General features: G+C 35.1%; 1 protein-coding gene across 1 annotated transcript in view; it reads left to right on the top strand.

The window, feature by feature from the left end:
• Positions 1-17,560, top strand: part of CFAP54 (cilia and flagella associated protein 54) — a 113,024-nt gene that overhangs the window by 81,721 nt on the left and 13,743 nt on the right. Inside the window, 12 exon segments of the mRNA XM_035551906.2 lie at positions 79-173; positions 1,442-1,611; positions 6,028-6,130; positions 6,869-7,007; positions 7,943-8,097; positions 8,296-8,481; positions 9,734-9,860; positions 10,343-10,498; positions 12,717-12,825; positions 14,802-14,907; positions 15,655-15,750; positions 16,290-16,422. Coding sequence (XP_035407799.1) covers positions 79-173; positions 1,442-1,611; positions 6,028-6,130; positions 6,869-7,007; positions 7,943-8,097; positions 8,296-8,481; positions 9,734-9,860; positions 10,343-10,498; positions 12,717-12,825; positions 14,802-14,907; positions 15,655-15,750; positions 16,290-16,422 — 1,575 coding nt within the window.

Below are 17,560 nucleotides of genomic sequence, written 5' to 3'. Positions count from 1 at the left end.
GGCATATTCTTCAAATTTCTGAAAATGCTTTGATTCTGCTTCTGTTATCTGAAATTTCATTTGAAATGCATTTGACAGTTAATGCTGATAAGAATTCAAGACAACAGGAACAAAGAAGCACAATGGTGCAGCTCGTCGACTGTAAAGATAAATTAAATATGGCCATGCTGAAGGTAATTTTGTTTTTTTTAGGAAAAAAAGCTTTAAAAACTTCAGATTGTTCCAAAAACTTTGCTAATGTTTTCAATGTAACAGAAATTATGACGGTAAAATGACATGAATAAGGGGACTAGAATTTTCTGTTTCTAATTTGATTCTAATCTTATTACCACACATGAAGTCTTTGTGGTTCAGTGTACTTTTTCAAATACGTGTAGTGGTTACAGGCTAGTTTATTCTGTATAAATGTCCATATTGTCACAATCAGATTTTAGTATGACTGTTTCAGCAACAAGAATAGAGACTGAATGGGATTTCAAGGATAAAATCATCTTTCAGAGGTGGCTGTTGTAGAACATCAGACACTTTGATGGGACAGTATGCTCTACAAACGAATGGAAATGAATTCTCTACCATATGTGAAATGTCTCAAATTTTTCATCCTGCTCTCTCTTTTAATTTATTTTGGAGAAAAATACCACAGGTTCTTAGTTAGTCAGTTTGTTTGTTCATAAATTGTAAACTTCATGCTTGTCAGTTTCACATAATGAAAAGCCAAAAACTGAGGGCTGACATATTCTTCTGTCAGAGAGGCCTTCCACTTCAGAAGTATTTACTTTTGGCCATTGTAACAAACTGAATACTGTATGAAATACATCTGGTGAAATGGTGAATGGTTTTGAATGGCAATTGCTACATACCATGGACTAGAAACCTTAAAAGTTTTGATGTAGCTTGAAAATAGCATCTTCAGAATAACTACAATAGAAATGTTAAATTAATTTGAATCACGCTTATCTAAGGGGCATAATATATTTCTTACACTTTTGATTTTTGTTCAACTATTCCATTTATTTGTTTTTATTTTTATTATTTTTTTTTTACAATAGAACTCAGAACTCACTGAGCAAACTGGCAAAAGAAAGATATTGGATGATACAAACTTTTGAATTCTTTCTGAATTCTGCTGAAATTTCCATAACTGAGCTTTTACATAAAGTTAACTTTGTTTTAGACTTGGCTTTCACAGTTTCTTACAGATTTGTTTGTCAGAACGAGTGTAAATTACAGTTGAAATTTCAGGATATATACTACTCTCAAAGATCTGTCAGAGTACAGACAGAAAAGAATGTAATACTTCTTGCAACCTCTTTAATATTGTATTTCAATATTGTATTTTATTGTATAAAATTCTAAAAGTACAGTATAAAATTATCAAGTATAGCTGTAAGATAATGATAGGAATGAAAAATTCAATTTTCAATGCTGTATTTTTCTCTAGGGAGTTTTACTGACGGAAGCTGAAGAAAGTCTTAACCATCTTGTGCAGAACATAAAAGACAAATATGATGAGGAGATATCCCAGTGTTCTGTTGAAGATATAGAGGCTCTTATTGAGGCCAAACTTCAGCTTGCCGCTATTTCTCAACAACGGCATCAAGCAGCATTCAGGTAAGTAAAATTATGAACAATCTTATGTTGTACAGCCTTGACTATGGTAAATTAAAAAATAAATCTAGCAATATCTTTGAATCCTTTATGTCTACAAAGTTACATAAATATTCTAAATCTTAGCAACAAAACATAATAAGCGCATTAAAGTATCCACAAATGTTAAGTTATCCTGGTGTTTCATTTTTTATTATTGCTTTATCTTACTTTTTAAAAGGTCATGAGTTATTGGCCTGTGATTTCACTGTGCAGTGTTTTTGTGATACAGTTTTATAAAAAATCAAATAAAAATTTGCAGTGTTTACTGTTTTTGTTAAAGTCTGGATCTGTTAGGTCATGCATTTTTTATAATTTTAAAGTGTTTAGCAGGCCACTGAGCTTGATATCTCTTAATTACTGAATTCTACTTCCTTCTGAAAAGCTCTACATTACTGTCCTAAAAGAACATTTCCTCTTTATATAGTTATTGCTGTCAGATTAAAATATTAAAATGTTAACATTATACTTTATAATAAATTGATTAAAAATCATTGATGTAACCTTCAGGTATTAATTGTATTGGTAGGTATTTACATGGTCTGCCAGATATTTTCTCCAAATTACCATTTTGAAATTCTGTGATTTTTTTGAGGTTCTCATTTATTTTGGAGAACTCCAAGAAACTACAGTTGTGCTGTTCTTTGAATACATGGGGCACACAGAAATATATTAACAATTTACAGATGTTGAAAAAAATGTTTTCTGCTACATCAAAGGCAAACTGTTTTCCTTCTCCCAACTATCCTAGGCAAATAAACAAAGCTCCAAATCAGATAGCCTTTAAATAGCACAGTCCCTTTTTTGCTGCTATGCTACCGCAATTAAAAAAAAGAATTAATAAGGACAGGAACATCACAATGCTGGATAGAATACTGAAAGGAAAACAATGAAAGAGTACTGCACCATGATCCTTCACCATGTTTTTCCTTATATTATTTTAAAATCTAGAAGTTTCCCAAAAGTTCATGTATCTGGACTATAATAATTCATATCAAGGCTAGTAAGGTTATCCGTGAAGATGGGAAGTAAGAACTATTAGGCTATTCATAGACATTTCTTATCATGAAATATTTATCTGTTCAGTGCTTTTCAAATTAGATTAGTTTGCCACAAATTTGAGAAAATTGAAAAAGAGAAAACAACAAATCCCTGGACAGTGGTCTCATCGTGTTTTAAGAACCGTGTGGATTTTATACAATTTTCGTATTATCAACTAAGGACTAGTACACAGAATTTTATGCAACATCATGTGAATAAGCCCGTGTTAGCTTGATACTAGGGTTGGTAAAATCTGTGTTAGTAGAGTGTCAACCCAAACTCATTCACCCTGCTAAACTCATTCCAGCATGCAAACCATTTTCAGTGCAAGACCCTTCATTTTGACATGTAGTTGTATTCTAGAATGTAGTTTCTCTCTAGGTTTATAACTTGTCTCAAATTGAAGAACCTTTTCTACATTATCAAGAGTTCCAATGGATTTGAATAATTTTGAGTATCATTTTTTGGGACTCACAAATTTTGATGGGTGTTTAATGGGCCATATATATTGATAGTGGTCAGAATACAGAATACAGAAAAAACAAACAAACAAACAAAAAAAACAGCCCACAGACAAAACAAATCCCCCCCCCCCCCCATTTCACAATTTTATTGCACTGCCTTCCATGGAAACTGCTGATCTATCTACCTCAGATACAAATGAAACATTCCTTCGGACAGCTGAATGTTTCCTGCCTGCCAGCCTAGAAATCAAACTTTGCATGATATTACAGAAATTCATCATTTTTTTTCCTTTGGCAAAGTGACTTAGTGGTGAAATTGTTATAGTCAGCTGCACTTTCCTATTTTGATCGTCTTGCCACTTTCTGATTCGGCTGATAAAACGATGTGTATTTTGTCAAGGGAAATATATAGACACATCACTCTTGTTGACAGCAAAAGAGGGCCACAAAAATTTCATCAAGGGAAACTTCTACATTATAGCCTCTGTCTTGTAAAAAAAAATTAATACCTCAGAATAACTTTATTTATAGGAATAATTACACTGATTTCAAGGAGAATATCTGCACAGTGTCTCCCCTAAGTATATGAGGTTTCTAATTACCTAAATATGTACTCATCTGCTTATGTGTGTAAATGACTGCTTGAAACAATACATATATGAACTCTTGGGCTTGTGGTCTACCTTTTAATGGTGAAATTTATAGATAAGCATGTAGATAAAAATGGCCTAATTTTCAGAATTGATAAATGTTGACGACACAGTTAACTGGAGGTTGCAGTGCCCAGAAAGTTAGGTTAGTATTTCTTAGAAACCTGTATATACTCTTGGGTGCTGCACTTTCTTCATTTTATTTGAGAAACGTTAGCCACAGCATCTCAAACAGCATTTTGAAAAATGTCAGATTTTGCTGTAATTTTAACTTTGATGCCTAGTTTCAGGGGAAAACTCTTCTTAATAAAAAGAAAGAAAAGCATTTGGGATATTTCATTGCAATATCCTTAGTGTCTTTTTTGCTTTTATAAGCAAATTTTGTTTCATCTTTTCCTTTGTTAGAGAGAAGGTTGTCATCAAATTCAACATTGATTTATTTTAGTTTCACTTTGTTGAATAAAACTGAGGTAAACGGATGATGAAGGAGATTCATAAGTATTGAATTCTGAGAGCTGAAAGGCAAGATATTAACAATTTTGGTTCTCACTGTTACTTTGGGGTCTATTTGTACTGAATTGATGTAATCCATCCAGTTCTGCATCACAAAAACAACAAGCAGGATAGAATCAGAAATGGCAGAAGGACTTTAACTACCCTTTTATCTCTGGAGGTTATTCATCAGATGTCAGATGTAAGTTGCCAGAATAATGTGAATAATTTCAGAGTAGTGAAACTCTTGTTCTTACTTCTTTGTGAATGAATCAAGAACTTGGCCTTTAAAACAATTAATCTAGCACTTCTCAAAAGTGGTATATTCAAACAGAGCCTGAATCCATCTTGCATTAAAAGCTCTTTACACTAGTCTGGCAGTGTAAGAAGGCCTTAAGGCATTCATAAATTATTATTTCATTTGCTTCATAGCAGCCAGTCTCTCTGTAAAGAGAATCTCTGTATGTAAAACCTCTCTATTTAAAAAGACTTCAAGATAATTTGAATTTTGGTTATACGATTAACTTGCTGAAAAATCTCTGAGGTGAGCTAGGGATACTCTCAAGTACTTTTGCATCATTAGGAGAATATGTTTCAGTGGGTAAAGAAAAAGTAGTACTTCAAAGTGAACAAACTAAAAATGTTTTAGAGAAGAGCTGGGAAAGTAGATATTTACGAATGTAGGGGAAAATGTACAATTAGAGATGGAAAACTAATACCGTGAGACACTTATTTTATTTTATTTTTTTCCACTTCTCAGAATATTTGGACCAGCATGTTCTTTGGGCAACAAATCCTGTTGTTAAAAAAATCTTCTCAGAATTTTTTTGGTTTTGCAACTGTCTGAAAATACTTTTGTTCACCAAGTCTACTGTTATAGCCATCCATTTTTGTAGATGTCATGGAAATTGAACAGTGTTTCTGAAAACTTTAAAAAGAAAGCATGAAAAAGAAAAAGGAAAAAAAAAAGCATAGTAATTAATATTTTAAGAAATCTGACAATATTTTGGAATCCCAAGTCACAATTTTTGGAAACGTGGTGTTCAGCTGATTGCTCCACCAGTTCTAATAGTGTCTGTATCATTCTAGATGCTGTTTGGAGTGAAGTCCAGAAAAGGATTTGTGATGGGGCTGGGGCGGGGGAGGAGACTCAATATCATGTGATCATGAATATCATTGCTTACTGGCAAGGTTATGCCAGGATGGCACCTGGTTCAAGTTTTGATTGATGGTGTTTACTGAAATCCTGTGATTATTTGGTCATGGGGATTTAACAGAATGAATAACATGTAGTCTGGAAAGGATTTAAGGAGGAAAGTGTTTTTGTAGCTCTCCATACATACTGAACTCTCCCAATGTATTTTGTCATTTTCAGTATTTTTACATCTTTTAATTTCTAAAAGCCCATTCCTGAAGAAAGACATATGTAACTGAAACTTAGAGTGGAGTTCTGCTTTGATTGCTTCAACAGAAGATTGTATTTCTTGGCTTACCCATTAGTATCACATTATGTCTGGCAAAACCATTTCTCTTACTGCTGTTTTCTCACTTTTGTACTGCAATGCCTACAAATTCAGAATATGCTCTTAATGCAAGTTATTATAATGAAGCAAAAATTGATAGCTGCTTATAGACATCTCTGATATAGTCAGATGTGACGTATCTGTTATAATGGAAGCATATAATAGTGAGTATAATTATCACTGTTTTAATAATACTGTTCTGTATCACAGTGTTGCTTTGGCTTTCACTGCAATTCGACTTCTTCAAGATGCAGACATTTTTAGGATGAAACCAACGCAATTTCAAGAAAAAAAGAATGTAAGGAAGTGTTTTGTATGTGTGGAAATACGAATTACATGACTTTTTTAGTATATGAAGTCTTGTACTGTTAAGAGACTTTGAGAAAGTTAGAACATAGTAGTCATCTGTATTACATGGTTGCCATTAAACTGGGGAGAAAATGATGTATGACATGCTTCACGTCATATATCAGTACTCCCAGTACTATATTACATCACTATTTGTTTCTAATTACTAGAAAAACCAGGAACAAGAGAACAAAACCTAGAAATTTGTTTCTAATCTCTGTTGAGGTTAACAGAACTTGATATTGACCCTGATCTACAACCACAGTGGACCATTCTGTTCGTTAGAGTTTTGAGCAATGTTCCTGTTTGAGATGAAGTCCAAACTCTTAGAATTATTCTCCATGAGCTGTTCATCATATGGTGCTTCAGCTTATCTTGTGTTTTTCATGTACATATAATATATAGATATATTAATGGACTCTCCCATTAAAGCTGGTTTAATTTGATCATGTTTCAAATTTTCTATAGATTTTAAGTTAAATAATAAATGGGCCTCTCTTATAAAAACAAACAAGCAAACAAACAAAAAGAACCCACAACATATCTACCATTCAAATAAGTATGTTGTTATGATTATCTTATTATTTGTAATATATTTGTACTAACTTCATTTATTTTAGACTGAATACTATCCTGTTGCTTTGTATGTATTGAAGTAGTTGACTCCCAAAGTAACATTTCTCTTGCTTTTGGAAATTATTAGGATTTTTGTGCTGAAGATGGTCAACTGCCTCACAGTACAATTGCACAAGATCATATGAATATGCATCTGTGGCTAAGGTGTCGTAAAATGTTAGTGACTGCACTAGTAACACAGATACACGGCATTGGTTATATGGAAGGTATTACCCTTTTTTGGTTTAGGCTTTTGGAGTATAACGGGCAGAGTAAATTCTTATTCATAAATAAAAAAGTTAACATTGATTACTGTGCAATTATTTGCATTAGATTCATTCAATGCAGTAAGGAAGATGTATTTCTGAGTATAATCTCTCCCTAGAGCATATAAAAACAAAACATTACATTAATGTTTAATGGTCATAATCTTTTGACAATCATTTGTGCAGTAAAAAGTTTCAAATGTAATCAGTGTAATTAAATTAAATAGGTATGCTTGTTTAAAAAAAAAAAAAACAAAACAAAGCAAAACAAAACACACTTGCAACATACCACTAGTTTTAAAAATGTAAAAGTTTTCTTTTTTCACTTTTTATATCACCTATAAATGAAAACATTATGTTCCAGATTATTTTACTTCTAAGGATTTAAGTGAGATACTACAAAGTACATTTATTGAAGTTTGATGATAGAAAAAAAATGTTCTTCCTACTTAGTTCTATAAACAACATAAACTCTGAAACTCACTCAAGTATCAAAATCACAGTCTAGGTCAGTAGCCAAACTTTTCTATGAATCTCTTCTGGATAATTCCTGTAAAGGCTGTTGCTATTTTGCAATGCTAAGATCAGATTTTTGAATGTGACATTTGCTCTGCAAAATCTAATTAATTATGCTGGTGGCTAACATACAAATAATGCATTTGGATGAATTTAAAGAACGTACAACTTAAACATTCTTTAGTTTTTCTTTCTTCTGAGAGCACATTTGGCACAGAATTGGTGAAATGATAATGTGGAATCTGTATTGTCAGATTTCCTGTAACTTTCTAGTGGTTTTCTAATATAAGAGTAAGAAGAATAATTTTCTAAGAATGGAATAAGATACTGTAAAGTCTTTTCTATTGTAGTTTTACTAATCATGTATTTCCTTCTTTTAGAAAATTATGTGGCTGAACGCAGAAGTGTGATAAAAGAAGTAATAATAGAGGCGGAAGCATTTGGTGATATTGAGACTCAGGCTGAAATGATGGTGCAAGCTGCTGTTCTTGACCTGCAAGAAAAATGTCCCATGGCAGGCATTAAACTTTTGCAGGTTTGAGCACAAAGGAGAAACTGTTGGCTTTTCTTTGATGCATTTTTTTTTGTGGAGTCAGAACAGCTGATGCCAGCATTAAATAAGCTTGAAATAATGCCTCTACAATAGAGTTTTTTTCACTTTTTGTGATTTGTCCTCATAAACAGATGGCAAACATAGTAACAACATTGTTTTATGTTATCTATGTCCAAACAGGATATCATCAGTTTACTCCAAGAGGATACATTTATTTTCTCTCCAGCTTCTTTGACTCTTGTGAAAAGTATGCTTCTGCTGGCAGACATACTAGCATTGCAAACAGTAGGGGATGCAGAATATTGTTCTTCTGCAGTGGAACCATTAAACTTACTAATTTTGGCACATGAAATTACCATTAAAGCAGTGAGTATATGATTTACATAGCATTTTCAAATCCTTACAACAATTTTAACTCATCTATTCTGGAAGCTCTTTTAACAATTTATTAAAAAGGCTATTCCTATTAATTGATAAGTCTAATTTTCCCTAGATTACATAGTATAGAGAAGTAATTCATTTTACCAACTTTTTTTTTTTGTGTAGTCATAATGGATATTCATAGTTCTAAGTAGTTTGATATTTTCATACAGTTTAAAAAATATTAAATACTTGCAAATGTATGTCTGGATGTGAAAAAACAGAAATAGGGAGTTTAATTTTTCAGAGATCTGGAACACTCACTTTTCCCACACATTGGTGTTCAGCACCTCAGGGAAGATGTATATCTCATAAAATTCCTAACTTTTGAGCATCCAAGTTTAAGAATTTAGCTTTGTACCTTGACTTAGAATCATTTGAATTTAGAAAATTTATATAAAGTGGCATATTATTTAGATTGACAGATTGTTACAGTCACTATGAAGAAATCATTTCCATGTAAAAAAATACATAATTAAAAATGTATCTAAAGACATGATATATGTGAGAGGAATGTGTAGTAATTAATAATTTACCTGTTTGGTGATCTAAAAGTAGATATGCACATCTCCACCCGTTCTTTATATAGATTGTGAAGAAAAGCTGTTAGATCAAATTTTTAACCTCATATTTCCTAATATAGAAGTCTAATCATTTGAACGTTTGTTCCCCCCAAGTAATGAATAATCATATGAATCACATTAGACTCAGACTTCTGCTTGTGAAACTTTCTGACCTTCAAGAGACTTAACAGTTTACAGCATGCATCCCATCACTTTATTTCCATGAATGAGAAGTTTGGTCCATATGTGCAATGTTATTTTTCTTTTCTGGCCTCTGGCTTTTGTTGGATGTCAGATTTCTTTCAAGACATGACAGTTTCTTTCTAATGATCAGGTTACTTGGGAGTTCTATTTCTTAAAGACTGCCTTTTCTGAGGAAGTTTGCTTTTAGAAACCAAAGCCTGACACTAATAAATCTGATCAAGAGTTCATTGAAATTCTTTGTTTGCTACCAAACTTCTCTGCAAAGAAGACAATCACAAACTGAAATAAAGGAATTCAAGAGTATCAGGCCCTTTTCTAGTACTTATTTTTATAAGAAACAATTGAGTTCCACGTCTTACAAGTACCTCACTTACTTCTTCAAACTATTTATTGTCTGTAACTTGATTTTACAAAACGTACTCTCTTTATAGATTTTTTTGTGTGGAGAATCCATTGAACAGCAGATAGAGGACAGTACATTGACTTGCTTAGTCCTACCTGCAAAAAATATCTACTTGCCCCATATCAACCTTCTAGCCCAAGTCAAAATGAGAATTGGTAAGAAAAATGCAATACATTATTATTTTCATTTTTCATTCTTTTTCATTCATAATTTATGCACTAGCAGATAAACTGATGCATCAGAAGTGAAGGTAGTAGAACTGGTTAATAGAAAACGAATTTGGGAATTTGGTAAGGCTCAGAGAGGTGTAGGTTCTGCCTATAACTGTCAGGTGAAACAAAGGTAGGAAGTGGCTTAGTGCCAATCCTTCAGATCATTTGTCAAAGGATTGATTTGTTTAGTCTGAGCTTCTTTTGAATGGCCTAAGTAAATCTCATTAGCATTGTGAAGTAATGAAACATCACTATAGTTCCATATTTATGGAATATTAATCCATATCAATGGATTATATTAATGAGAATTGGATTGTAGCGGTAAATATGTAACAGCATTTGTTCTGAGGAACTTACTTGGTTTTGCATAACTTGGTGTTGTATTAAATCCTTTAGTAAAAGATGTCTATTTTTTTCTTCCTTAGGACGCACATTAGCTGAAAAAGTAGCTTGTACACCTGAAAGAGCAGATCCACTGCAATGGTTACGTGCTCTCAAACATTTAGAATCAGCATTGGAGCTTTGCAGAGAATCTGCAAAGAAAGAATTAGATATCGAAGCTGAGCTTCTTTTTCAGATAGGTAAATATAACCCCATTTGTTCACCATAATTTCCTTCCTATGGTGATCTTATGCTTGTAGCCTCTCTTAAAATGGAGACATTTTCTTAGAAAAATAGAAGCGATGTGGATATTTGTCATATACCCTAACTGCAGATCTCTCTCCTGCATTTCATATCATACCAGCATAGCTCAAGGTGCATTAGGCAACAAATAATTTCGAAACTGCAGTAGAACTTTTCCCATCTCTGTGTTATCAGGGATCAAAGGGCATAGCTGATGAGGTTAAGGACACTGTAGAAAGCTGATTAGCTCCTTTGCATCAGTCTGATGTAAAGAAGATGAGAGCTTCATAACATTTTTCTAAATAATTTAACAAAGCTAATGAATTACACAATGTCTGCTTGCGTTCGGACTTCAGTGGCATTATGTTTTGCACCAGGAGGTGCTGGATTGTAAGGATCCCAGCCAAAATTGCAATCATACTCTGTACATTGTCACTTAAAATGTCATTTACAAGATTAGCACTATAAAGGAGAAGATAGTGTAAACAATCTTACAACCCTTCAGATTCTGACAAACCCAAGTTGCACATTATTGAATGGGCCTCTAGTCAGGGTGTAGCATACCATGCAGCTCCCATCAGTGAAAATGTGGTCTCATTTTGTCTTTTGAGCTCTTGAAAGAAAATAGTTCTATTCATTGTTTCTACTGTCAAACAAAAAGCATGTTCACCTAACTTCTTGCTACACTTTACAGAAAGGCAAGGATCTGCAGGTGGCATAATCAGTGGTACTGAGAAGCTGATGCCAACAGGCTCTCCTGTTAACAGTTAGGGGGCTAAGTTTATCCTGTGGCCAGGGGACATACACAGCATGACAGTGGCCCACAAGCCATACTGCATGTACAGCACAGACCTGTGCCTACACAGTGAATGTTATGTGGATCCCTTCAATGTACAATGGTCTTCCAGTTGGATCACTAACACATTAAGAGTCATTATGATTCCACAGTTTATTTTAGCGAGTCTATGATATGACCTGTTATACAGGCATTGTGCATAACATCAAAAAGGAAAAAAAAAAAAAAAGGAAAAGATTTTCCTTATTGGTGTGGTGGTTTTACTCAGCAGGGCAGCTGAACTCCATGAAAACCGCCCTCTCAATCCCCATCCTCAAAAGAAAAGGGGGAGAAAATACAACAAAAAGGGCTCAAGGGTTGAGATCACTCAACAATTATTGTCACGGGCAAAATGGACTCAGCATAGGAAGATTAATAAAATTTATTGCCTGTTACTAACAAGCTAGAGCAGTGAGAAACTAAAAACACCTTCCCCCTATCCACCCTCTTCTCCCCAAGCAACGCAGGGGAATTGGGAATGGAGGCTGTGGTCAGTCCCTGATGCTTTGTCTCTGCTGCTCCTTCACGGTCACTCTCTGCCCCTGCTGCACGTAGGGTCCCTCCCATGGGATGCCGTCCTTCCTGAACTGATCCTGCTGGGGCTCCTCTCCATCCCCCAGGAGCAAACTGTTCCAGCACGGGTCCCTCATGGGCGGCAGCTCCCCCCAGACCCCTGCTCCTGCGTGGGCTCCTCTCCACGGGCTGCAGCTCCGGCCCGGGGCCTGCTCCTGCAGGGGCTCTCCATGGGCCGCAGCCTCCTCCAGGCCACATCCACCTGCTCCACCGGGGACTCCTCCACGGGCTGCAGTGTGGAGATCTGCTCCATGTGGGACCCATGGGCTGCAGGGGGACAGCCTGCTCCACCAGGGCCTCTCCACAGGCCGCAGGGGAACTGCTGCTCCATGCCTGGAGCACCTCCTGCCCTCCTGCTGCACTGACCTCAGTGGCGGCAGGGCTGGTTCTCACTCCTCGTTCTCCCAGTTGCTGTTGCTCAGCAGCTTTTTTCCCTTTCTTAAATATGCTCACATAGATGTGCAAACAACATCAGTTATTGGCTCAGCTTTGGCCATTGGCAGGTCCCTTTGGAGCTGTCTGAAAGTTGCCCTTATTTAACACGGGGCAGCTTCTGGATTCTTCTCACAGAGGCCACCCCTGCAGCCCCCTGCTACAAAAACCTTGCCAGGTAAACCCAATATAGTTGGGAAGAAAACAGATAATGCAGTCCATTGTTCAACTTTCCTCGGGCGGGGTTGGGGGGGCAGGTGGAACAGGCTGGGTCAGGGTCTTACGGAAAAAAATGGTGAAATCTTGCAAATCTGCTTTCTATATTTCTTTCTTAGGTAAGGTGGAATGCCAGATAACCAAAGCAGGCAATAACAAGGCATATCTAGCTGTTGAAACACTACTGGAAGCTATAAAACTGAGCCAGCAACATGATCAAAACTTTGAGTAAGAAACTAGCTATATAACTTTCAAAATGATTTTAATCACACGTGAATATATTTTTGACCTTTTCCTGAGATTTGGTGTGAGACTTCTTTTATGGTTTTATACAGTTTTCTTCTATTGTAGTATAGAAGAACTAATGTATATTTATTCTCTTATTTAAAACTAACGCTAAGAAGTTTTAAAAACATTTTTTGAGTATACTAAGTTACGGCTTTTAGTTTTATTTCCAAATTTTTACCCTCTGTCAAACCAGCAACAAAGCTATCTGTTAAACAGGGGTTTTATTCATATTTCAGAAGATGAGCTGTGGCTTGCCCCTTTCCAGATAATAGAAATCCAGCTTGAAAAGGTTAGCAGCCAGAAAAAGGCAGAAGAACAGAGGCAGAAGGAGCACAGGAAATGTGTTTGTAACAGATATCAGGACAGTGACTTTGGCATTAGTTATCTGCATAGAAGATGCCTAAAGAGCTGAGCTAAGCCAGCCAATAAATTCTGTCAAGCAACTCTGATATATTGGACATTATTTTTTTTAGATTCTTGACCAGTCTTAATGAATAATGTGCCATGTATGGTTACAGACAGTGTAAAGGCAGCAATTTACCTTGATTGTGTGGGTATTCTGGTACTTAAGTTAATGAACCAGAACTCTGAACACTGAAGCAGTAGCATAGTAATAAACCTCTACAAGCAAGTCAGCATGATGGAAGATAGTACAGAAATCGACTGTGGTGATGTTCTGCAAGTTTAATTTGCTACACTCTTATTTAATTTGCTACAGTCTTTCTAAACTCTGTACGGCAACATCAATGGACCTCTGCTTTCTTATTTTTGGAAAACTAAACATCCAGATCACCTTTATATGAGCCCTCAGATACCTATGGAATTGTTTAATTAAAGTTGTTTCTTGATGTCTGAAATCCTGTTTTATTAGCAAGATTAGAAAGTTAACTAAATTGTGGCCAACCAAGTGCAGAACTTCTCATCTTCAGACTTAGTTTGTCCTCTCCTGAACTGAACAGCATTGTGTGACTTTCATATTTTGCTTCACACAAATCATACTAAAGCTGGAATTTATGGTACTATCTAAGCAGCCAGCTCTGTGCAATACGACTCTGTCCAAAAGAGTAACTGCATGAGCAGGAGTTTGTTGCTAAGATTAAGGAAGCTAATTCTTCGGGGAAATCTGGAGAGTTCAGCAGAGATGGGAGGAATCTGTGTAAAAAGACTTAGAAACCTAAAGGGAATAGAAATGTTGGAGAAGTTCTGCAGATACACTAACTTTGGCCTTGTTTATAATACTACTGAAAAAATGACTGAAGGAAAAAAGTATAGGAGAACAGGAGCTGGTGAGGACAGTCTGTCTGAAGAAGTAGAGTGTTCTGGTACAGAACTCATAACTAAGAAGGTTCTTCAGCTGAACCCAGTGAGGAAATGAAAGATCATTTTGGTCACCTTTGGTGTTTTTCCTAGTTCCTGGAAGAGAGAAGGACTTTTCTACGCTTGACTGAATACTCGTATGCAAATTCAGCCATCCATATTTGAAGGAAACTGGGACAATAGATATACGCCTGAACTTGAGGAAGAGATTCTGTACAGATTCTGTACAGAAAGATCACTTTCCTTGTAGAATTACAGTTTTCTTACTAAACATTTCCCATTTATTTATTGAATAAAGTAAATATTTACTGAATATTCATTGAGTATTTGTTGCATGTGGCACAAATTATATTTGACATACTCTTAAATCTCAGTGTTACTTGTTAAGCAAACCATAGGGATGTTTTAGACCCACTGAAACTTGAAAACAGGATTACATGGCTTTCTGAAAGAAGATATATTTTAAGGAGATGATGCGGGTTGGATGAATGATTTATTTGGTGGGGCTGTCTGTCTAGTCTTATGTAGGAGTCAGACTGTATCATCATAATGCTTACTTTGGTATTAACTCTGATTGGTCTGTGTTTTGTTTCTCACAGGTTAATAAGAAGATCATACCTTGAAATAGCACTATTGTATATGCATTTTGTTGCACACAGTGAGAATGTGTCACAGACAGATAAGATGGTGCCTTCCAAATCAAGGGTATGTTTTCTATCTTTTGGGCAGTGGCCTCTTCAAAGCAGGAAATGTATTTCTGTTAGAACACTGTTCATCTTGCCAAGCTATTACTTACTGTGACCTATAAATCATACTGGTATTGAAAATCCTACTAGAAAAATCACACACAGAAATCACATAGTACAGCAGTAGAATTATATCTTGTTTGATGTGATTCTTCATGTTTATTGTGTGGAATGATAACATTTAAAACATTTTTCTATTATAAAATAGGAAGAAACAGAACCAAATGTTTTCATTAATTTGTTCTTTGCAAAGAAAACATAACATTCTAACATGATTTTTATGTGGTAATATTTATACTTTACCATATTTCAATTTTTCAGTACAGTTATGAGTGAGGCATGAGAAACGTAAAAGGTGTCAAGCACATTAAAGAGGGTACAAAATGTTTTCTGAGTGTAAAGTCTAACATAAGAGGAAAGAGTAATTGAGATTCTAGAAAATGCAAAATTACACCTGAACTCTATGGAATAGTGAGGGTCATATAAGCTGCACTGAGAAAATTTTAGAGGAGCAGACAATTAGTATGCTCTGGGTAATCTCAGTAAAGCTTTTACCAATTAAATTATGGATTTATAAAACCAATGTTGTCTTTTACTTTTAAATGAAACAATAATTATCTAAGTCTGAGGATTTTTTGCTATCATCAAAGTATATTTTACCATAATGCATTTAGAATCCTAATTATGAGTGGGTGTATAATTTTAGACCTCTTCTAGAGAACTCTCTTCTTTTCCTGAGTAGGCTCTGAAATCAGAAGGCTACAAAGTACAAGCCTGGATTGCAGTAAGAGCAGCCAGACAGGTTGGTGCAATATTCTGAAGAGGTAATTTTTTTGTCTTTGGTTTTATCTCATGCAATTTACCTAACAAAACAAAACAAGACAAGACAACACAAAACAAGCCAAGAATTAAGGTTCCCTGAAATTTCTGGCATGGGCCTTAATTTGAGGAAATTAAAGTGGACGCTGTCTGAGTGGTGCATTTAATCTCTCATGGACAGATCTGACTCTGTTTGCCTTTACTTTGGTTCAGTGCAAATATAACAGCACACTGCCTGATATGTGCATATGTATTTGACATGTGGGTAGACATCAGTGGCATCCAGGTGAGGATATCTGATTTGAAATCACTTGTGTAGTAATTAAGCTGTCAGCAGTAATGATTTATTTAAATATGATATGTACTGTATGTCAGAAAGGAGTAGAATATTTTCCTGACTTTTAAAGTAGTATAGTATATTGAGTAATTAATTTTTCATTATTAGCTTGCTAGTCTCAGATTTTAAAATCTATGTAAATAGTGCAGTGAACAAGCCCTGAATAAAATAAATATTATTTTTAGGTTAGTGAAGCAGTGGTTGCTTCTCGGCTATTAATTGGAATGAAGAGTGTTAAAGAGAAGGATGAAGTACAGCAGAAAATTCCAGAATTTGCTTCCATGGATCTTCTTGCTTCATACAGAGACTTCTTGTCTGGTATTCCTTTATACTTAGTAATATTAGAACATTAAATAAAAATGAACTATATATGCCATATAATCTAGTAATACATTTGGTATCCAATTTTCATTTATGAAAAACTGTAAGTCAAATTTGGAAAGCAAAAGCCAAACCTTCTTGTCTTGCATGGCAGTACAAAATGTGAGCAGTTCAGGTAACCTGGCAAATGGGTCTATAATCAGCCTGTGCTTAATAGGTTAAGAAAAATTGTGGAGTTTGCATACTGTGGTTTGGAGAGAGTGATGGGAATAGTGCACATACTGCCATCTTTGAGAGAAACAGACGTGCCTTTGTCACAAGGCTTCCCCAGACTTCCAGAATAGCTCTTGGCCCCCAGATAAGGCATCCCTGCTTTTTTTCCAAACACTCATTTAGAACATAATTTTTCCTTAGTTATACCAGCTTTTCTTTGGAGATTTTCACTTTTTCTTCTGATTTCACAATCAATTGTTGATGTTGAATAGCTCCCCAACAATAAAACCACCACCTACACACAAAAAAATAAACAACCAACCCCCCCCCCCCCAAAAAAAAACCAAAAACCAACAACCAACCAACCAAAAACCAAAACCAAACCAAAAACAAAGTAACCAAACAAAAAAATCACTTGCAAAGTTATCTGCCTAGGTAACATATTCTAAAAGTCAATGTCAGTATAATAAAAAATTTCACTGTCTTTCCAGTCCAATGTATTGTCTTTTAGAAATGCTTCCCGTAGCTTTTCAGTAGAACTTTGCCTCATTTAATTCCAACTTCTGCATTTATTTTACAACTACTGGAGCTGATCAAATGGAAGTTTTTAATAAAAACTAAATTCAGTGAAATTAGGAGTTGTGGGATAATGGTTTCAAAATGTTATATAAGCACTAAGGCAAAATATCTGTGTTTATTTTTAAACTGGAAAACATTTTGTGATAAAATTTTGTTTCCATGGCTTAATTTCAGTCATCTCAAGTGACTGACAATGATTGAATTACTCAACAGTTGCTGGCAAAGCTGAGCAATGTCCGCTTACTGTACAGTGTTTAAACACGTGTTTTGATTGGTTTATGAAAACAAGTGTTGTATGCTAAGACCTTCCATCAATCTGATTGTCTTGTACTAGCACCATTTG

The sequence above is a fragment of the Cygnus atratus genome, chromosome 1, assembly GCF_013377495.2.
Source record: "Cygnus atratus isolate AKBS03 ecotype Queensland, Australia chromosome 1, CAtr_DNAZoo_HiC_assembly, whole genome shotgun sequence".
Taxonomy (NCBI): Eukaryota; Metazoa; Chordata; class Aves; order Anseriformes; family Anatidae; genus Cygnus; species Cygnus atratus.
Note: the sequence above shows the minus strand (reverse complement) of the source record. Positions and strands in the feature narration are given on the sequence as shown.